Source organism: Crinia signifera, chromosome 3 (genome assembly GCF_055691185.1).
Source record: "Crinia signifera chromosome 3, ASM5569118v1, whole genome shotgun sequence".
Taxonomy (NCBI): domain Eukaryota; kingdom Metazoa; phylum Chordata; class Amphibia; order Anura; family Myobatrachidae; genus Crinia; species Crinia signifera.
In genome coordinates this window covers 207511055-207534747 of record NC_139219.1, presented here as the reverse complement: position 1 = coordinate 207534747, position 23693 = coordinate 207511055, and the positions used below count along the sequence as shown (strand labels likewise).

General features: G+C 44.2%; 1 protein-coding gene and 1 long non-coding RNA gene across 2 annotated transcripts in view; one reads left to right on the top strand and one right to left on the bottom strand.

The window, feature by feature from the left end:
• The window catches only part of LOC146064147 (uncharacterized), a 338403-nt gene extending 330577 nt beyond the window's left edge, over nucleotides 1–7826 (bottom strand). The window contains exon 1 of the long non-coding RNA XR_014471757.1: nucleotides 7688–7826. This is a non-coding gene — a long non-coding RNA (uncharacterized LOC146064147). The remainder of the gene's footprint in view (nucleotides 1–7687) is intronic.
• Nucleotides 7827–8457: 631 nt separating this feature from the next.
• The window catches only part of LOC146062638 (uncharacterized), a 76230-nt gene continuing 60994 nt past the window's right edge, over nucleotides 8458–23693 (top strand). Inside the window, exons 1-2 of the mRNA XM_083174716.1 lie at nucleotides 8458–8747; nucleotides 20555–20764. Coding sequence (XP_083030842.1) covers nucleotides 20690–20764 — 75 coding nt within the window. The 5' untranslated portion in view covers nucleotides 8458–8747; nucleotides 20555–20689. The remainder of the gene's footprint in view (nucleotides 8748–20554; nucleotides 20765–23693) is intronic.

Genomic DNA, 23693 nt, shown 5'->3' with positions numbered 1-23693 from the left:
ACAGCCAGCTTCTACCTGCCATGCAGGGGCTGGCTGGCAACTTTCAGCCCGGGGGCCCAAACACAAGCAAGTGGCCCTGGCTTCTCTACCAGCCCACATCTCCTGCCCATATGTGAAAAACCATAAGCAGCAAAAGGGCGCTTATCATTTTGTGATAAATCTGAATTATCTTCTGTCGCCATACAATAGTATGGTGACAAAAAAAATGGTTAGATGTTTGCAGATACCATAGATTTTCCACTATGTTATCTGCTGTCATACATGCTAAGGATTGTTGTAAGTATCAATAGCGCTGGTTATAGCACACATGACATGACCTTCTCCACATGCCACTATTATGCAGCCGAACTCCTCTGCATGCCACTTTAATTGGTGCCCCCTATATACCGAGAATAGGGCCAGAGCGTTCAGAAAGTATACGCTAAATATTGAGCAAAACTTTGTGAAGACTTTGTGGGGAAGGGCCGTGGCCATATATCACTACCAATTCACATTACACCGTACAGCAGTGTCTGTTATTCCCATTACACCACACACTAGTATTTGTTATTCACATTACACCACACGGTAGTGCCATTATTGAAAGCAAACGGGAATGGTCACAGACTGTGTACACAATATGCAGAGTGCAGCTGCGGGATGGCGGCCCTGCATCGCTAAAAGTGTACCCACCGTAGTGTCCATTACACATTATGCCAAGCCTAAGTAATGCTCATTAAAACATTTTCCCACACCTTTATTCCCATTACACATTATACCACATACTGCAATGCCTATTACATATACCACACATTGTAATGCTTATTAAACACTATACCACACATCCTGTTTCCCATTAGACATTAGGCCACACATCATAATGCCCATTACACATTATGCCACACACCGTAATGCCAATTACACATTATGCCACACACCGTAATGCCTATTAAACATTGTCACACACCGTAATGCCTATTACACATTATGCCACACACCGTAGTTCTTGGCACCCCTCAACCATCAATGGCATCAGTTCTTACCCCCTTCTGTAGGTTCAGATCTTTGCAACATCAGTGGGCTGAGCTTCTTGCCCCTCTCTTCTACCCCCTTAGGATTTGGAGGTCAGTTTGGAGGATGGGCCACCTGCAGCAGCAGCAGTTGGCAGCTGTGTGTGGGGAGCTCCTGCACCCAGTCCTTCAGCTGCTTCTCCTGCAGCGTGCTGCCATTTTTTGCTCTTCAGGTCCCGCAACTTCTCCTCCTGGAGTACAATGCTCTACTGTTTGATTTTCTTCTGCTTCTCTAATGGGGGAGAGCGCGGTCAGGATGCTGTCCCCGCTGCTAGCGTCTGGCAGTCTGTGGCTCCTCCTTGAAGAGAGGGTGCCCTGTAGCCCGACAGCAAGTAACTTATGGCTGCGGAGAGCCGGCAGTAGCATGATGGGGTACATGGGGCCACCACCCACAGCATACAGGGCAGCAGTGGTGCACAGCCAGTGCTAATGCGCTGTGGGCGAGGCACCAATTTGCACACAAAGGTAGTTATGGCCCTGGCAGTAGCAGCAGCACTGATAAGCTGCTTTAGCAGCATCAGCTCCTCTGTTGTACTTGGGGTGGAGCTTAACACTGATGACTTGTGTGGAAAGGAAGGGGAGGAGAAGTGTGGAAAGGCTTCTGCCTGCACGCAACAGCCAGTCAGTCAGCCAGTGCTCAACACAAGCTGGGCAGCCCCAAGCCCCCCTTCCTCCACCCGCTAAGCTCCGCCCCCTCACGGCCCGCTAAGCTCCGCCCCTCACTGGCCGCTAAGCCCCGCCTCTCATGGAGCCCGTTCTGTGTGATGATGGACACAGAAAACAGTACCTCTTGCAGCATCTGCAGCCTGACAGCCGGATCATCCTTCCCGGCTGTCAGGATCAGGAGGCGGATGCTGCATTGAGCACAGCCAGTCAGGCAGTGCTCCAACACAACTGGGCAGTCCCCCTTCCTCCACTCGCTAAGCTCCGCCCCCTCACAGGCTGCTAAGCCCCGCCCCATGACCCGCTAAGCTCCGCCCCTCACGTACCTTCTGTGGTGGACACAGCATGCAATCAATACAGTACGTACCCCATGCAGCATCAGCAGCCTGGCCCTGACAGCCGGGAGGCGGGCGGATCATCCTTTCCGGCTGTCAGGTATAAACACAGCAGCAGTGGGCGGCCCAAGTGCTCCTTGACTTTACCGGCCTGGGGGGCACATGACACCCTGCCCCCCGGCCCAGCCCGCCACTGCTGCCATGTCACAGACTGTGTTTGAAAAATGTCAGACAGGAGCTGATTGGTGGGTTGTTTATCACTCTCCATTGTATCACTTTTTAATATTATTGCATCTGGCCCCATAAGTGACATAAGTGGACATGGACATCCTATAAGTATACTGCATGCTACCGCTTTGATTCCAATGCTTCTGGCACTATTATATTCCCACTCTATGTCCACGTGTATAGTTGTATGAAAGACCACCTTTTTTTAAAGAAAACCTGAAAATTCAATTCAACCTTTTTCCTGTCGACCTTTTCCATGTCGACCTATTGTTTGTGTTGATCTTTTGTCAATGTTGACCTATCGACAGCACCCCCAAATATATAATCGAAGCCGAGGAGTGTAATAATGTGTATTATAACGGATGGAGGACATGCTAGGCTGCTATATTCTGTAAGGGGGGAGGCACTCAACATTAAATGCAGTCAACACTAAAGTGATTGGGTATAATAATAATATATATATATAAGTATGGGTACCAGCATTATTTACAGTATCCATGCCTCTCATCCCGGCAGGGCTGCCACTAGGCATTTCGGTGCCCGGGACTGATTTCTAGTTTGGGCCCCCTCCTCATCTCCCCTCCCTTCACTTACCGCCTGACTCTTGAGTCCTGCTCCGAGTCCCTCATCCCCAGCAGGCAGGTCCCGAAGCACAGGCTTCTTCAGTACAGGATGCTAGCGGCCAATTAAAATGCAGCACCGGCTGGTGAGGCAATCAGAGCTAGTGTACCAGCAGCCGCTCTGATTGGCTAATGGTACACAAGCTTTGATTGGCTCAAAAGTCAGAGCAGCATTTCAATTGGCCGCCGGCATCCTGCATTGAAGAAGACTGTGCTTCGGGACCTGCACCGAGCACAGCAGAGGCAGTCAGGGGAGGTGTTGCGGTGGGCAAAATGAGCTGCCCGGGCCCTTCTAGAGGTCGGGGTCCGGGACAGCTGCACCCACAGCACCCCCCTGTTGGCCGCCCTGAATCCCGGGACTGAATATATCATGTCCCCCATTCCCTATTTGCAGGTCCCCCATCCAGAGCCACCATCAGGGGGTACTTCTAGTACTTTAGTTCCATACAGTAAAGGGGCCCGCAGCTGCTGTAGCATGCTATGATGATCAAACCAAGATATGTACCTTCACCCCTGGCCCTTCTCACTTCACCTGAAGCCACGCCCTCTCTTTGGTGTTTCAAACACTAGGCACCACAGGATCCCACATGGTGGCTACAGCCCATTGGAAAGCTTCCTGAACCTGGAAGCTAGGTCACTCCTCCCTGCACCCTGCTACTTAGTATGAATGTGCTTTATGTTCCCCTTTACAAGATGTAATGGTATAATTATGGGGTATGGTGACCTGCTACACTCAGTAAGTGGAGCTCTGATCTGATCCCCTTACTTGACTTGTTGACTACCCTCCCAGAATGGCTGGATTGTTCCCAAAAATCACTACCGGCCCCCTGCAAAGGCAGAAAAGTCTTGTGCATCCCTCCTCAGCTACCCACAATACTGTAGGTCACAAGTTGTGAATCTCATTGTAGCCCTGCTCCATACTATACAAACTTGTTCTCTCAGCACTGTATAGCGGGTGGAGGAGCCACAATGACACAATTGAGTCACCTAGTGCCCACCTAACAGCTCATCATTGCTCTGGCTATAGCACATATGAACTGACCGGAGGAGAGGGCAACCAATAGGAACCAAGGATGTCTAAAATGCAGTGACTGAGTGGTGTAATAATGGAAATTAGAAGTGGGGGACATGGTGCAACCAGTGAAGGGGGGGAAAAATATATTTTATAAATATACAAATAATGTAAGTGACATAAATCAGGAATGAAAATATAGTGCTATAGATTGTTTGAGGGAGGGGGTCCCTAAATTGGTATATTGCTTAGGGCCCCGTGAGGTCTAAATCTACCACTGGATGTGGAAAGGATGCAGGGAAATCTGCCACTACCAGGAGACAGACTCAAAGCCCTGCAGTCAGAGGTGATGGAGCAAGTAGTGGCTGCAAGTAGGAGCAAGTGCTGCAGGAAGTGAAGACAAAGGCCGCAGGGGGAGAGAGAGCTGTGGGGATGTCTGGGCAGTACAAGGTTGAGGGCTATGGGTGGGAACGGGCATTGGGCAGCAGGAAACACTAGAGAGAGGCTGTGAACAGTGGCACTAAGCAGAGATACATTGCTAGTGTACTAACCACTGTATCCATGAAATAAGTTATTCAGAAGTGTTACTTTTATATGAAGTCAATGGAGAATTATATTTTTAAACAAATAATGTGAAAAATTCAAAACTAAATTATAACCAATGAAAGTTTTCTTATGATGGAAAATGGAAAGCCCGCTAGGAGAGCACGCATGCATATGGACATTAACTGCTGCAGTATCTGTTGCTTGTCTTCACTTAGAATACATTGCTTCTAATTAAGTTATCTCAAAGTAATTTTGGTGTAAAGGTAATCTTTTTCTGTACTAGTAACAGCTTATGGATAAGCCTCAATGTTGAGGTAATACCATTGTGCGTGTTACAGCTTGAGCTTCTATTGGTTAGTTAGAAACTTGTTAGTTACTAACTCAGGATCAAGCTTATGGAGGTGGAAGACAATTTCTGGTGGGGTCTTCAGCAAGGGTGAGTGTAAGCTGTTCTTGAACATACTATTGATCTGGTCTAAAACAGGATGTCATTGAGTGTACTGTAGGTTTGGGAATTCTGGGCCACTAGATTTAACATAAATTGGGCATGAGTGCAGGTGGGGGACGCAAAATCTGTGAATATTGATGTGACTAGTGGTGGATAGGCATGTGAGGAACTGATGCTGGCACAGCTGACCCACTAGGCATGTGAGACACATGCTCTGATTCACGTCACCCCTGCATCAGAGCCCCAGTAGGCTGCTAGTCTGATAGGCCCCCTGGAGGTCAGGTGTTTCTTTAAAAAAAAATTTCCCATTGCAACAAAATGTGGTGCAGGAGGTGGGGTGAGGCTGGTGCTAACTTGACTGCTGGGGCTGACTTGACTTACATCCTGACATAAGGTGGATTATGTTATTATTGATGTGATGTGGCAGTGGGTGCCAATGTGTGTGTGTGTGTGTTTGTTGGGGAGGGGGGGGGGGGTTGTTGTGGGGTGGTGGCCAATAATGTGCCATGGGGAGGCCTGAACCCCAATTCCACCCCTGGTCATGACCAAGGGCAGTTCATAGGCAGGGGCACTGTGGATCCCTTGTGATGCCATATAAATAAAGGATAATAATAATGATGTACAGGGAGCATGAGGCAGTAATACACATTACATACACTCTTACTGTGGGGGCAACTGAGACACTTGAGAGCAGTAGTGGGATTGCTCAGAACATGATATTAATAATGACATACTCTATGAACCATAAATAATAATAATTGCAGGGGAGATTACTCTTTATGCTATTATTATGTCATTTAAAAGTTCTTCATCTAATATAGTGGTCTATATACAGACACATATCTATTACACTCAGCTTGTGTAATAATCTATTACACCGACTCGATGGACCCGATTTTTACATTGATTCAAATGTAAATAGGGTCCCTGGGACCCTATTTTACATTGAATTCAATGTAAAATTGTCCCCATACCCCAATTTTAACCCCCGATGGCTCAAATGCCCCCATTGTGAACGGCACCCCACGATTGACGCCAACCCGAAGCGTGGCGAGCGTAGGGGCAGCGGTACGCGTCCTCCGACCTTTTCATACCCCTACTATCCACGTCGGCATGGAGTTGGGAATATAAAGTGTGGCAAGCGGACGCGCATAACTTCACAGGTATACGCATCCCCTCGCGGGGCTCGCTGTGCTGGCCACGCTTCGGGCTCGGTGGCTCGCTGCGCTCACCACACTTTATATTCTCAACTCCACGCCAACATGGATAGTAGGGGTATGAAAAGGTCGTAGGACGCGTACCGCCGCCCCTTGCGGGCTCGCCACGCTTCGGGTTGGCGTTAATCGTGGGGTGCCGTTCACAATGGGGGGGGGGGGAATTAATTAATAGCCATGACGGGGGCATATACAATGAGAAATGGCCCATATTGGGCCATTTCCCATTGTTTGCTATGTAAAATGTTGTTAATCGCGTCCATCGCATCTTGTGCCATTATAATGGCACAAGACCGACGCGATCAATGCGATTGCAATGTTAAAAATATTTTAACATTGAACCCTATGTCAAAATCGCGTTGATCACGTCGGTCGCGTTGCGTGCCATGTTAGTGCACGCAACCGACGCGATCAACGCGATTTTGCCTTTGCCGGCAAAATGGACCTGATTTCACAGGAAATCGGGTCCATCGCGTTAGTCGTGTACCTTAACTTAAGGTACACGATTACTAACGATTGTGGCCGTTCTAGGAAACAAGTACCATAATTACTTTGAATGTTTTTTGCGAAAGTCAAACAACCCTACCATCCATGCAGCTCCAAAACCTCATTTGTGCAGCTGCCAGTAATTACCTTTCAATTAATTTATACCCTGTAGAAAAACCTGTATACTTGAAATTGAAACCTTCAGAATACACTGTAATGAATCACAAACATCCATTTTCTGACACTTTGCCCAGCACAAATTTATTGTACTTTTTAAAATGTAAATACACTTATGTATTCCTATTTAAAATGTTCTCTATGAATATAATTTTTTTCGAAGTGTAATCTTTCATTTTTTTATCCGTATTGCTGAAAGTAATGAGTTCCCTCACATACACTCTCAATCCTATTACTTTAGAGCAGGCATGGGCAACCTATGGCTCTCTAGCTGTTGTGAAACTACACATCCCAGCATGCATTGCTACAGTTTTAGCATTCCCTAAAACTGTGGCAAGGCATGCTGGGATTTGTTGTTTCATAACAACTGGGGAACCACTGATTGCCCCATGCCTGCAATAGACACGCTAAATAAAAAACGTCACCAATATTTATACCAAAATATTGCTTCTAACAAATTTCTGCTGCACATGAATAGCAAACACCCATAACAGAGGTGCTCATGGACAAGAAAATTCAAGTAGTACTGTGACACACATTTTGATTAAAAAAAAAAGTTTTCTTACAGTTTTCGATGAAATTCCACATTTCAGCCTTGTGAAACTTGAGATCTTTGTGATAATGGTGAACTGTTTAGAAGGAATTTGGTGGCTACAGCTAATACAAAATGCTGGGGACTGTTAGCGTGAGGTGGGCGTCTCTGCAGTAGGTCTTATTGCTGCTGGTTGACCAGGATCTGGCTCCCTGGCCACAATAGTCCTCAAAATTTGGGTGAGAAGTGAGGAAAGCTCCATTATCCTGGTGTCCAGGGATGGACTGCCCCACAGGTGCATATAATCCCAACATTAAGGTGTGCTTAGACCCCTTTGTCAAGGTGCAGAAAGAACACAAATGCAATAAGACTCCTACCTTAAATAGACAGGGAGAGAGATGAAATCGTGCCCAGCACCAGTTCAGCGTCGTCAGCTCCAGACATTTGATCGCAGCTCCCTCACTTCTGGTCTGGCCCTCAGACGTGACGACGTGCAGGAGCGGCAATCTGTTGCTGTGGAAACCTGAATAATCAATGGTAATAAAAAGATTGAAAGACTGGCCACCCAGTGATACGGAAAAAGATTAAATAAATCAGAGAAACTTTTGCATTCTATACTATATAGGAGATTTATATTAACTCTTAAATTAACCCAGGTATACTGTATATAGTATCTATTCCTATGAGTCCATATATCTAATATGATATAAGGTCTATAACCGGTCCACTTATGGGCAAGAGACATGTAGCATCAGAGAGTAAGGGTGACTATATATAATTGTCCTGTAAATGATTGAAATTGCTGTATTCGCACAGTTAGGGACATGTCACTCAACCCCTATATGTCTCTTACCCACAATTAATACATTAATCAGACTACAGTGATGTATTTTAGGGCCTTGTTCTGTTTGGTACGGTGGGACCGTATACGGGCGGATCTGTTTTTTTTTTCCATCTGCGCATGCGTAGCTTTCGCTATGCGCATGTGCGGCGACCTCTCACCGCTCACGGACGGATCTCTCCATGTGAAAATACCTGTCCACAAGAGTACGGTCATTGTGGGTGGCATGGGGACGTTTTTAGGGGAGCGGCCGGAATAATGAGGAAAACTGGGCGTAAACATGGGCGTACACGGGGGTGTGCATCAAAAATGTACGGTGCTACAACCGCTCAATCGGCGAACGCACCGTGCATTTTGGGCCAAAAACAGGCAGACGCCAAAGATAGCTCCAGACCACCCCTAGAGATACCGCATGAGAGCGGACGCCTGGGTCTGCTAATTAACGCTGATTACTACACCTGAATGTAATAAGCAATGCTGCAGCCTATTAAGTGAAAACCATGATTTCACTACCTGCAAGCCACACACAGCCCTCAAACACATTGGAAGCATATCTTTCTACACTTCTCAACATGTAAAGGTTGTTTTAATTTCAGGTAAGATTCATTCTAAGACCTGCTTATATATGTCAAGGTAGTTATTTTATAACCATCTAAACCAATTCAGTAAGTGTTTTTGTATACTTTAAAAAGCAGGACACTCAATTCACAGAAGTCGACATGTGTCAACTTTTGCACTGTAACACCAACATAACTTTATTTAAAAGTAAAACCAATGTGGGGACACATAGATAGTGATTAAAATGCAACATTACAACATAATAAATATACATGTAATGAGGGTTAAAATTTGTTTTATTAGGGTGTTTATTAAGGTAGACAATTGAGTTAATATAAAACAATTATTGAATAACAGTTAGAATAATTAATTAATTGTCTTAATTATAGTTGAAAGGCAAGATTTGCAGTGCCATATATGTGAAGGGTATGCCACCGTGCACGGACGTACGCTCACTCTCACGATCGGTGACACACGCTGAGTTTTCCATTGAAAAAACGGGAAACGTACGGTGAAACAGACCGTACGTACGTTTCACTGACCTAACTAGAATAAGGCCCTTAGGGTGTACATCACTGTAGTCTGGGAGAAGTCACATTCGATCGACCATGAGCCGTCTGGGACCTTCCCAGGTGGCAGGAATGCATGAGATATATCGCATGTGGTCCTTTTACATGCGATATAGTGCATGCAATCCCATTCCCCGCTGCCGGAAGGAGGTTGGGATCATGCAAGCAGGTCCGATCTCCGATGCGCATGGGACTGATGTAATTACTTACCTTCCGAATCAGTGTCTTCTTCATGCAGCAGATGAGTATGTAGAGTGTTTTTGTGCATGAGTGTCTTTCTGTGTGTGCCAACCTGTGTAAGAAGTCTCAGAACTACATTTCCCAGCAGCCCCTGTGCCTGCCAGCATCCCAGTGTCCTCAGAGACTCCTGACAACCTCATTTCCAATTAGAAGATGGATGGGAGACCACAAGGAGCCACAAAGACCAAGATGGAGCATTACACAGGTGAGTACATGTTTTCTTTTTTTTTTTCATACGCCGTGGAGATTTTAGCGCTGACAACCCTGCAACAATTATTTTAAATTGGTTCCCACAGGTATGGTAATGCAGAGTTGGGCTCAAGGTAAACAAGATTTGTTGCTTCACTAAACCTCTCTCAATTGTATTGTATCCTTTTCTGGTCATAGGGGTCTTTCTTTAAATGTTGGTGAAATCCCAATTATTTATAGAATGCAGTCCAGTAGCTCAAGCAGCACATTACTAACGCATTTCCCTGTGTTTCACAGCTTCATCAAAGGAAACTAGATTATATCCCTATATGCCAACTTTCCAGCCAGTGCACATGATGTCTATATCACCTAGACATCAAGGATCTGGCAAAAATTCAGAGGGGCAAGATGGAGATGCATAGTTTATGGGTAAGGATTATTTCACTGCAGCTTTTTCTGTAGTTTTTGCATCTGATATACAGTACATTTGTGTCATTTGTTATGTTATTATATTTCCAGGAGATTTTGCCTACTCATGATATCCATGGCTTTTGACTCCTGTGTTGCAAAGCATAGATGGGGAGTTTGGCTACAACGCCACTCATACAATCACCTGGGAGGTAATAGAATTGGCCTTTCCTAAAATTCAGAGTAGAGGGCAAATGTTATTTAAAATTGTACACTGACTACTGTATAGCTGACAGTTTTATGTAGATCATTGTTTTACATACTAGTGTAAGAACTCAAGAGCCAATAATAGAGCAGTAGCTCCTTAATATAGTGGCAACCAATTTGCGACCAACACTGATAATGAGCCACAAGCTTCAGCCAATGACAGCTGTGTATCTTCACATAGGTAAAAGATTGCCATCTGAAGGTGGCAGCACCATATGTGCCCAAGTACATCAGAATTCAGGCATGAGGTGTGAAGTCTTCTGGCCTTTGACTGTCCAGCTAGAAAGATGGAGGAATGGCCTCCAGCACTTGCAGCTAGACCTTCCTGGGAGGCTCTGCAACAGATTTACTGTACATGCCATAAGGATGTTATTTTTTTTGTAGAATTGCTATGAAAAGTGTTGAGATTGTCTGTTGTGTGTAGGTAACACCAAGGAAAGATTGTATCATTACACAGATTCCATTTCCAAAAGTATTGAAAGACATCATTGTATCTGCTTTCTGAGTAATCATGTTTGCTCCTGTATATATACTGTATATTTGTTTGCATGTGTTCTGTTTGTGTGAGCTCACTATTAATGGTGTTGTAATGTGTCTGATGTACACAGGAGACTAAAATATTTATTTGAGTTGCTGTCTTCACAGATGTGCTGAGTCCAAGAGATGAGCAATGTAAGAAATAGAGGAGGCCACCTACCCTGTCCAGGACACATTCCCTGCCCAGTCACCAGTCACTTCCCAGGACCTACCCCTGCCCCTTTTCTTCTTTCCTGTCCATGTCCTTTCATCTTCTGATGGGGACAGTCCTACAGGGGAGGCTGAAGAAGTTGGAGCTGAAGAAGTGATGAGAAAAGGAGATAAATGCGCAATATATTGTTCAGGTTTATTGACCTTTATTAGAGAAATGTACAGAATGTAATATATATATACTGTAGACATGTTACACCAAAGCATGTGGTTATAGTGATATTTTTTTGTCGCTTATTATCTTTGTAGATGTTGATGTTCAAACTCCACACTTTCGGATGGCTGTCATGAATGAACTACAAGCTACTAAAGCCAGCCATATGGCAATTAATGATTCTATTCATATTCTAATTATTTTATTTCATTACATTTTTTTTTTTTTTTTTTTTGTGTGAACATTTTTTTAATATTTATCTTATAATAATAATAATAATAATAATAATAATAATAATAATAATAATAATAATAATAATATTAATAATAATAATAATAATAATACTTATCATTTATGGTTTACCTACAATTTTCAGAATAATTCATTTTTTATTCTTCATTTAATATTAGAACCCAGCAAATAGAGTGTAGGGATAAGGATAAAGACACACACTTCTATTAATAAAGTTGACAGCAAAAGCTACAGCATGTGCACTATGAGAGCTGTCGCCTTAAAAAATGGTTGAAGAATATCCCTTATTCTAAGTTTATTAGGATAAGAAAAAGAAATTGTGTTGAGGATTCAATGTTTGCAGCAAAAGCAGAGAGAGATCTACAGTGACAGGTTTGAAGAAAAGAACTATCCCCCAAGTCTAGTACAGAGATCCAAAGAAAAAGCTAAAGGTTTACATCAACCAGATGTATTACAGTATAAAGAAAGAAAGAAAAAATATATTTTTGTTCCTTTTTTCACAGCCTATCATACGAAAAATAGAGACATGAAGGAAATATTAACAAAACATTGGCATGTATTATCCCTACATCCTATTCTCATAGATGGAATCCAGGTGGTTATTAGAAGATCTAGAGCAGTGGTTCCAAACCTGGGGTACTAGTACCCCTGGGGGTACTCTGCAGACTGGATGGGGGTACTTGAAAATAATATTGGTAATGGTGGAAGAAGAGGAAGAAGTCTCCCGATGGCGGAAGAAGTCTCCCATTGCCGTGGAGATTAACCGCATAACTACACTTCCAGTTTCATCTGCAGCGTCATCAGCATCTTCTCGTGCTTTTGCCCTACCAGAAATCCACTGGGAGCTACCCATGCTGCCCTCAGACATCAGCATTCACCTGCACCACACTGACATGGGTGGAGAAAGCAGTGGCATAAATCTTATAGACATTAGCGGAAACCCCCAAGACATTACACAGCCAGTGGCCGGACACAGAGGGAACTTATTCCTGACCGCACACTGCTCCTTATTATGGGCACACATATTAAGGACACACATACAGCTCAGTACCACTCCACTTGTAAGTACTGTGGAAATTTCAAATTGTGAGGAGGGGGTACTCATAAATAAAAAGTCTAATCAAGGGGTATGGGAGATAAAAAAAGGTTGGAAACCACTGATCTAGAGCCTTAAACATGGCCTTGCATTTAGCAACCTATCTGCAATAAAAAAACAGTTTGATGATTAAAGCACAAGGTTTCTGTCACAAACTGTAGTACTGGTCTAATATGGGTGACCTGACGCAGGGGCACAGAGTCTAACCATGTTGAGGGTTTTCTGCCAATGACCTGACACGTTGGTCGTGGCCCCTGGTCAAGTTTCCCTTATGAGTTGGTATAAGTACTAGAGAAGTAGAATATGGAAGCATGGTCATCAAGTCGGGTCAGCAACAAGTGGGCAAGGAAGGTACCAAAGGATTAAGCAAAAAGAAGAGTCCAATGTTAGGCTGGGCCAAACACAGAGAAGCACAGTTGCCCCTAATGCGGTGCCCCTTACATGACACTGAAGCTTCCTGCCTCCTCCACCTGCCGAGACCCCAGCGCTGCACTGAGACTGCAGCTGCTGGGGATACAGACTGCCTGGAACTCCGCCGCTGCCTCCCGCACCACCAGCTCCCCCGGACCCGGTAAGAACCCCCCGTGGTCTGGGGAGCTGTGACCATTCCAGATCTGCCATGTTATGTTGTGCTATATATATATAGTGGTACCATACTAACCACTAACTTCCCAATTGTAGGAGATGTGCAGGTCACTCATCTCTTCCCCTGCACTCCAGATATTGAGCCTTCCCCTTCTTCATGCAGCTGCACGGGAGTCTGACAGTCACAACAATAAGGTTAACCCTTTCAAACCCTGGTTCTCTACAGTGAGATGCAAGTGTGTGTGCTTCCAATTATTGTTATTGTTTGTACCAGAGCTATATATACAGTATGGTTTGTGTATGTACTGTATATGTACACAGTGTAGCATACTTTCCCACTGCTTATGCTGCACACCCAGCAGCTATCTGTTCCCTGCAAATCCTCCCACCCTCCCCGATATCCCACAGGAGCTCTCATCTAACAACCCACCCCAAGCTGTGGCTGTTCTTGACTCCCATGACCCCCCTTCCCCCCCACACTTTTCAAATCAGCGATGTATGCAGCCTGCAGGGAGGCAAAATGGTCATTGTCAATGTCCATGTGTCTGTGTATCACCGTCTGCTTGTCTGTGCCACTGTGTGCCAGCATATGTATGACAGTGTCCGGGTGTCTGTGTCATGTGTCCGGATGTCAGCGTCTGTCGGCATCAGTGTGTCTATGTCTGGACCGTGTGTCAGTGTATCACTTTGTATAGGCATCCTTCTGTCAGTGTCCATGTGTCATTGGCTGTTTACTTCAGTGTCATTAAATGTCTACGTGTCTGCGTCAGCGACCATCTGTCAGAGTTTTTTAGTATTTCAGCATCTGTTTGTGTGTCAGCTTGTCAGCAACTGTCTTAGTGCCCATGTGTCAGGATCTGTTCATTTGTCAGCGTCTGTCTGTGTGCCAGCATGTGAGCGTCTGCGTGTCCACAAGTTAGTAAGCATCTATCAGCATACCTCCCAAGTGTCCCATTACAGTGTGTGGTGTATTACGGTGTTTGGCTTATAGTGTGAGGTGCATTACAGTGTGTGGCATAATGTGTAAGTGGCATTATGGGAGGGGGACGCCAGAAACTTTTTTGGCTGGGGGAGCTAAATTTATAGTTACACCACTGGCCCTCATCTTGGTATAATGCCAACTATACAGAAAAATCCAAACAAGGAAGCGCCCAGACTCAATAACGTTGAATCAAAATGTGTAATTTACTGACTAATGTTTTAGGGAACTACTGTGGAATTATGATGTCCTCCAATTTGTGTGTATCAGCAGAGGAACATCCTTCTATATGGATACTAAGGGGCCTACACATACGTGCAATTTTTGACACTCTGTCTAGTTTGCTTAGAAATTAAGCACACATTGCCCCGTGTGTACACCGTATAGCGATGGCAATGCTCTCTGCTGTGCATCTAGATATGAGCAATATCTAGATATATCTTCTGCATGTGCATAAAGAATGCTGAGCACTACATTGATTTATTGAACCTTGTTTAGTGTTGGTGGTAAATCAATCAATGATCCAGAGAGTAACTGTATTCATAATTAAGTCAAAGATTCTCTTTAATGGAAAACACATCCAAATCCCACAATGTCTTGTATTTCAGAACCGGGAGGTTTGCCTATTGTTTGCTATTATAAAAATTAAATATGACTAAACACAAATTAAGTAAGGTGAATTACCCACTTGCTTATTGTGGTGGCATCAGATGCCATCAAACCTGGCTGGACTATCATGGTCACTTGTGATGCAACAATTCAGAAATGCCCACTGTGCTGCTGTAAAATAATTTTCCAGTGGTTCCTGCTTTCAAATGGACCTCTTGACCCCTCTACTTCCTGGGTACCTCCCCTAGTGCTTGCCATGCTGCCACTCACTGGTAATCAGCCAGACTGAAGGCAACACCCTTCCCATGACCTTAGAGATTAGTAGCTGCTAAATAAATGTAATACAAGTTGCCATTCCCTTTCCTGTATACAACTGGAAGCTGCAAAGATATAATGGTACAGGAAAAAAAATTGGTTTGCGGCGGTCATGATGTTCGATCATCGATAGTCTGCTACTTTGACACCAGTGTTTACCCTTAAAAAATAGGTTTGTTTTTATTTTTTAACAATACAGTATTGCTAGATATGTTTTAAATAGATGTTCTAAACCTAATTCAATCATTAAAAAAGACAATTCTTGAGCATTTTTTCTAAAATAAATGAGCCAGCTAAGTAGTTGATGTTCTTTTCACAAAATACAAGTTATTAAGCTGTCATTGTTCTATATTATCTCTACTTAAGGTGCCCACACACGCGTCGATCCCGGTGTGCGTTGTGGGCTTAACTAGCACACATAGCATCATATGCCTTGTGCATACGATGTGCATACGATGTGCATGCAATGCTATGCTAGAAAAAGCTAGTACAAAAAGTATGTGCAGCACATACTTTTTGTACTGTGCGATGAGGTGCCGCGAAAGCGCGCACCTCAAAGCACACATCGCACCGCCGGGATATGCTCATTGGGTCTACAGCATTGGTCGACAAGCATTGGGTCGACACTGTTAGATCAACATGGGGATAGGTCGACATGGGTTTAGGTTGACAGGTCATTGGGTCGACAGTCAAAAGGTAGACATTTGGGTTTGTCAGTTTTTTGAGCTGACATGTGCTAACATGTGCCGACAGGTGGTATTTCATGCCCTACCATCCATTATGGCATGGTGGCAAGGGGGAAGCTTGCTCCCGTAACATGCAGGGCGGAGGAGGGCAGCAGCGGGAGCACAAGCATCTCCTGTCCTTGAAGTGCCTGCTTTCCCTCTCCTTCCTCTGGCTCACACAAGGGGCTGGGAAACATACAGAGAAGGGAGGGGGCAGAGTGGGGGACATACAGTGAAGGTGGGTCAGGCTGGGGGGCATACAGTAAATGGAGGCAGAGTTGGGTACATAGTGAATGAGGGTCATACAGTGAATGGGAGTCATACAGTGAAGTAGGGTCAGGCTTGGGGACATACAATGAATGGAGGCACTGATGGACATTAAGAGAAGGGGGGCAGGCTGGGGGACAGAGTGAATGGGTGCAGAGGGGGGAACCTTCAGTGAATGGGGGACATACAGTGAAGGAAGAGTAGGCTGGGGGACATACAGTGAATGGGGCAGGCTGGGTGAAATACAGTGAAGCTGCAGTCTGGGGGACATACAGTGAATGGGGCAGAGTGGGGGACCATTCTGATATGATTAATGATTCAAAGAATGTCAGGCTGAATGGTCGGACCCCACACATTAACACTTCACCAAATCTGTCCCTCGTCGCAAAAAGTTTGGACACCCCTGCTGTATGTGAAGAAAAAAACACAGCTATGTCTGTTTGTTGTGCTAGAAATGTATCACAGTTATATTATTTACAATGTGAATGCTTTTATGTCTGAAGTTGTATCACTGTTGCTATAATTTTTTCAACTTCTGTATTCCTATAGAAATATCTGCTTTCTACCATGCAAACTTTGAACACAGACATTACGGGGTAAACTTAGTAAAGGTTCTAAAAATAAAAATAGGTGATTTTGCACATAGCAACCAATAGAGAATGACAGACAAAACCTGATTGGTTGCTATGATCAACATTGCCTTTTTTATTTTTAGTACCTTTATTAAATTAACCCCTATGACTGTACAAATCAATTACACATAATCCCAATTTGCATTATGTTTAATACTAGTTACCAGACCATCAAAATGATGGAACAACATAACAGTAATGTCAGCTCTGGTGGTTGTGCAGGCCCGAACGGAGCAACACTTGAATTGCTCCATCGGCTGCCATATTGAGGTCTCCAGCATGCAAAACACTTGAATTCCCCTTATAGAGGTGAGGAGCAGCATTAGCTTTTCATTATACAGGATATTCCTGTATTGGCGTTTAGTGCTAAATACTGACATTTATGTGACTATTGCAAATTTTCAGATAAATGTATTTTTTAAAAGATGGCAGAAATAACGGCATGAAGAGAATTAATAGCATAATTATACTCACCACATGGTATCAGCCAGACTGTTGTTAATATAAAAAAAAGAAAGAAAGAAATGCTTGTTTGCATTTACAGAAAACATCTGTTATCCTCTTTTTTTGTCAGTCCTATCTGCAGAGGGAAGAGTGGTTTACTGTGAAAGACTTTCCATAGCAAACAAACCTTTCAGTAATTAAAAAAAAATCTTTTGAATCTGAAATGCCATGCTTCGTTCTTACTATGAAATAGCAAGAGTAATGGTGACAGTATCAAAGGGCAAAGCATGGCGTCTGAGGAAGTTTAGGAACACTGACAGAGGTTTTCAAGGGAAATTAGCCATAATGAACATGTACACGGTTTCAAATGACTAAAGCTGGAAGCACAAATGACACCAATTTCAAATGCCTCATGAAGTGAGAAAAAGTGAAACAGGTCTCCAATGACTCATGCACCGAAATGATTGCCAAGAGGAATTATGGAGCTTGTGTGAATTTAGGGAGGACTGAAAGGAGTTTTTTTTATAATGATGGATTGAGTTTGCAAACAGGAGTGACACATGTTTCGTAGCATGTAGGCTGAAGTCTGCAATTATGTAGGAGGAGTGATAACAACTTGCTTGGTAGGACAAACAATAAATTAGTTAGCATATATAAAGACTGTCGCAGGAATGACTGACTCATGCATTATATTTATACCCCCACACCATACTTATTTGCTAGGCAGATTTTGCAGACGATTACTGTAAATGGTGGACTCTTCAGTCTGTAATGTAATGTTCCCTGCCGTCCTGGAAGCAGCCGGAGGAAGGAGGCTTTCGGTTTTTGGGGTAGTCGCCCTAGCCTCAAAAGAGTAGGTGGCCTTTCCTGCATTCTGCCCACTTCCTTTCGGGATTGTATGATACCAGTAATCTTGGGAGTCGTGGAAAGGGGGCGGGGCTAATTGACCGAATAACATCATTTAGTCCTGCCCCTCACCATGGACCCACGAATCGCAGGGTGTTATCTTATGTTGGGGACGGGACCTAGTAATGAGCCCATTCAGCCCCACCCCCTAAAGTGCCCTGCAGTGTCTCTTCTCCAGGCTTCTCCCGGAAAGGAGACTAATAAAGTAGGTAAGTATGCTGTAAACATAGGGAAAGATGGAGAGAAATTACTGTAAGTGAAGGTAAGGAACAGAATATAGGAGAAGAACAGAAGTGTAACCAGCACTAGCACTCATCAACCTCTTTGTTAGCCTAGGCACCCTGATCTAAACTGACAGACATGAGGCCAGATGCACTAAGCTTCAAAAGTGATAAACAACCAACCAATCAGCTCCTGCCTGACATTTTTCAAACACAGTCTGTGACAAGGCAGGTGGGAGCTTATTGGCTGGCTGTTTATCACGCTCCATTTTATCACTTTTAAAGTTTATCGCATCTGGCCAATGGAGTTGAACCAGTCAACTATGCACAGATCCCAGCAGGACATTTAATATTATGGTATCCGGCCCAATATGGTGTTGCCAGCTACAAGGAATGATTGAATGTTAGGCCCAGCCACCTAAATGTGCATTTCAATGTGGTCTATTCATGAAGCAGCAAAAAAGGGGTAAAGAAGTTGCCCATGAGAACCAATCAGCTTTGAAGTAACATTTATTAAGTGTATTATATACAATTCTACCAAACAGCTGATTGGTTGAGATGGGCAACTTCTCTGCTGGAACACACCTAAACTCTTTTCTGCTTCATGAATAGACCCCTAAGTCAGAAATGCAGATGTTAAATAATTTAAGGGTTTTGAGTGCCAAGGTAATTTGTCAAAATAGGTGTGAAAATTGCCAAGCAAACAAATGTATTCATCATTATGACCTGTAATGTTTACCTTATATAGGAAATATAATATTTTTTTACACATTATTTATTTGAATTTATATAACAAATGTGAGTGACGCTGGCCTTTTTAATGGATATTTTGCGCATGTCTCACAGAGATGTTGGCACTCAAAGGGCCAGATGTATCACGCTTCAAAAAGTGATAAAGTGGAGAGTGGAAACAATGAGCCAGTCAGTTCTTACCTGTCATTTTTCAATCCCAGCCCATGACATGGCAGTTAGTAGCTGATTGGCTGGCTGTTTATCATTCTTCATTTTATCACTTTTTGAAGCTTGGTACAATCTGGCCCATAGGGTTAGAATCCATCAATAGAATAGGGAACCAATATTACCTGGTTTAAATCACTATAAAGGGGCATTTTATTAATTGATGTAATTTATTCTCAAGATGAGTGACTGGCTATTATACTTCAATGTATATTTTTATACAGAACATGTATATATTAAATAATTAACATAGATTTGGATTCTTCACTTTTAATTTTAAATCAAATGGTATACATTTTATTTATATTGCTGGTGCAGTAAAGGTATACTGCATAGCGTAAAAATCACTTTACAGCACCTGGGGTTACAAAAGCGGAAGCCCCATATGACTGTCAGCCTTTGAGGAGCTCTGATCATCGATCCTAGGCAGTGGCGTAACTATAGCTCCGCAGCCGTTGCGGTGGCGGGGAGGCGCAGAGAAAGTGTGGGTGCCGGGGGTCTGCGGGGCTATAGTTACCCGCTGCTGTCTCTGCCGGTACCTGCCTGGTCCCGTCTCTCCCAGCGCTGGCTCCGGTCCTGCTGCTATAATGAAAACTGACACTTAGAAAATGGCTGCCCCCATACTGCAGACAGTTTTTTGTCTGCAGTATGGGGGCAGCCATTTTCTAAGAGTCACTTTCCATTATAGCAGTAGGAGCCGGAGCGCCGGGAGAGAGGTGACCGTGGGCAGCAGGTACGGGCATGGGGGGGGGGGGCGCACGCCGAGGGGAGTGGGAGTGGAGGCGCCCAAAAATTTGCGGCGGGGGGCCACAAAACAGGTAGTTACGCCACTGATCCTAGGGGTAGCTGAGTATGGTCAGTGGTGTAGGGAGTCACAGGCGGGGGATTGTCGCCATGGAGAGGGGGTCCTGGCAGTGGTGCTAGATGCTGCAATGTCGGTTGCACTTGCACAGGACATGACCAGGATATTCTTTATGAAAGATACCCTGATAATGCAGTGGAGAGCCATTGCAGTGACAGTTTTCTAGCTCTGTCCCTGCATACGATAAATGATACATTCGTACAATGTAATCAGTAATTGCATTTGTAATCTGGCCGATATTATCACAGCACATTTATATGCAATTATGCTTTTGTCTCAGTTTATTGATTTAGATCTTCAATATAAAAAAAATAGTACTCAATTTCCAATACTCTAGATTTTTTTAAAGGCATTATGTTTAATGACAATTTTAGAATCAGTCATTTATTTTCGACTCTGTTTTATTATGTTTTCTATATAGGAGTCCAAATGGCTCATTAAGTCTTTAAGAAATAGTTCATGTCTCAACTGGAGGATTTCAGACTTTCAAAGACAGCCACAGAAACAAGCAGGAAAGGACAGCTATAACTCTGTTCCTCTCTGTAAGCCAAACTCCATGGTGGAGGATCACAAGGAAGGGCGAGCCAGTCCTGAGCAGGAAGCAGAGGAAATGGAAGATCAGTATGATGAGGTACAATCTGTTATTATGTTACATACATCAGAAGGAAAGTATTTCACAAAAAGTGCCAACATTTATTTTGTGAGAGATTAGTCCATAGAAAATTGGAAGATTAAAATAAATTCTTCATAATAGAATTCCAGAGTCATGCCATGTGTCCCGACATGCACATGTTGACCTTCAAGAAGTATGGCCACTATCTCACGGAAATAAATATTTTCTATTTCCACTAATATGTAAAAATCCCAATGGCTTCCCCACCTAAAATCTTATTTCTATACTCCATCCACATCCATCCATCTAGAGCTTCTGTTACCTCCTAGGACATATATACCTACCCACTGTATATTTCTGTGAACTCCGGGCTTCATTCATTACAGCCTGTGAGGCAGACATACTAAGCCTTTGAGAGTAATTAAATGGAGAGAGTTACCAGCCTATCAGCTCTCAAATGTAATTTTTCAAACAGCCTGTAACAGTATTAGCTAAGAGGTTTGCTCTTTATATTCATATTTTATCAGCATTTGGTACGGTTTTTGTGTTCTGCATCCTCCAAGCTCTTTTGACACAATCTTTTTATGGCGTTTTAGGTTCAAGAAAGTCTGAGATACTCTAAATCTATACATTTACAGCACTGACCCAGTTGCATTGCAACTCCTTCAGTGGAAACTCTCAGTGATGGCTTATAGATGTAAGGTGTATACAGGGCCGGCATTTGCCTATGAACGCTGGCCATTGGAGGGCGGTCAGCGGCAGCACTCCCCCACAGCATGGATGTCATCGGTGGCTGCGGTAGCGCCCACACCCCTCACCCCATGGAGCAGATCGGTGGCTGGCGCTTGTAGCACTCCCCCCGTAGCACAGTCAGTGGTGGCCATGGGTAGCGCCCACAACCCCGCCTCCCCCCCATGGAGCAGGTCGGCGGCTGCTTGTAGCACTCCACCCCCCTCCCCGTGGACCAGTTCTGCCACAACCTCTGGTAGTGCCCGCACCCCTCCCATGCCTGCTGGTAGCACCCTCCGTAGAGGAGATCAGATTCCTCCACTTTAGCTTTATCTGATGAGGTGCTGGGTATTGGGGGGGGGGGGGGGAGAGTTACACTGAAAATGTGCCTAGGTCGCTGAAGGACATTGCACCAGCCCTGGGTGTGTATGCCTAATTTAATTGATTAAAGGTGCAGGAGCAGTAGGGAATTAAATATTTAGGTGGAACATTACATAAGTTTGGTGTAATATAATACAAACACTGATATTTGCTTTATAGAAATTAAAAACACATACGATTGTGCAGAAAAGAATACCAGGGGGTGTAGCGAGGGTGGAGCCAGCGGAGCGTAAGCTCCGGGCTCCCCACAGCACACTCCCTGCCCGCCGGTCCACCCTCTAGATGCTGCCTGCGGATGGCAGTGGGGGTTGGCGCCGGCAGTGGAATAGAGAGGAGATGGTTTTCAAGCTGCCGGTGCTGCTGTGCTGTGAATCATACACATACACTGACAGGCACAGCACAGCCAGCAACAACCACGGACATGCAGAGCCTGCAGGGCCACCCCCGCCTACTCTTCCCCTCTGCCATCCACTCACCGCTTCCACAGCGTCCCGGCTTGCTCGGCTGAGGGCTCTTCTTCACTGACTTGTGCGCTCCCAGCCGCCCCCCAGTGCCCAGAACTATATATATAGATATATATATAGAACCAGGTAGGGGTAGCACACCAGTACAATCAATCAATGTGTGCGGTGCCTTCCAATAGAGTTCCCCGTGCAGGAGCTCCAGCGTATACAACTTGTTCGGCGGCACTCGGAAATAACTGACAAAAAGCGCAAGTAATGCAACGTTTCGATGTATTTGTATATTCACATCGTCTTCAGGCAATCACCTGATTGCCTGAAGACGATGTGAATATACAAATACATCGAAACGTTGCATTACTTGCGCTTTGTGTCAGTTATTTCCGAGTGCCGCCGAACAAGTTGTAGATATATATATATCTATATATATATATACACACAACAGAGATATAGAGTGCGCCTTCTTGTATATCACCACCACCACCTTTGATTTAGATGGCAAATAATCACTTGTTTCAATATCACGATTATACAATTTATTAAGAAATAGTAAAACAGATTATAGCATTATATCTTTCGGTAGTCTGTAAGGAGTCAATAGATTTCAGTCATCACAATAACCCAATGCGTTTCGTCACTTGGACTTCATCAGGGGTGAAATAGACTCAATAAAAAGAAGCTTCACAATAAAAGCAACGACTAGACTGGTTCTTCTATGGTCTTGAACCAACCAAAATTTAGATTCAACTCCAGTGTGGAATGGGGCAAAGAAAAGATAAGTTGAGAGGTTTGTCTGTCAGTTCTCTCTAAATTCAATTGTACTGTGTCACTACCAGTGACAAGGATATGAATGATCTCGTGTACCAGTGCCACTCCAGTAACTGCAGGTTGATGAACAACCTGCAGTTACTGGAGTGGTACTGGTACACGAGATAACCCATTTTGGGGGCATTTGCGCAGAGAGAGGCATCCCGGTGGGAGGGATCACCTCCCAATGGGACTGCCTTGAGTGACTGGCAGGTCAGACGTCCAATAGGAATTCACTGCCAGTCACAGTCTCACAGACTGCATCTGACTTCACTTTAGGCAGAGACAGTGGTGGATATCCAATTGCTGTAAGTGGCACTCACGTCACTCACGTCACTCAAAGAAGTAGACAATTTACAACTGTATAGTCTACTCTATAGTCTGTATACTCTGTATTGTCTACTTCTATGAGCGACGTGAGTGCCACTTACAGCAATTGGATAAATTTGACCGCCCATAAAGAATTCCCTTGGGATTGTTCTCAGGTGGTTTATGGAGCCACCCGTCCAAGTTACACTGATTGAGTGAGTGCTGGAGATTGGACATATTATATATATACACACAACCAG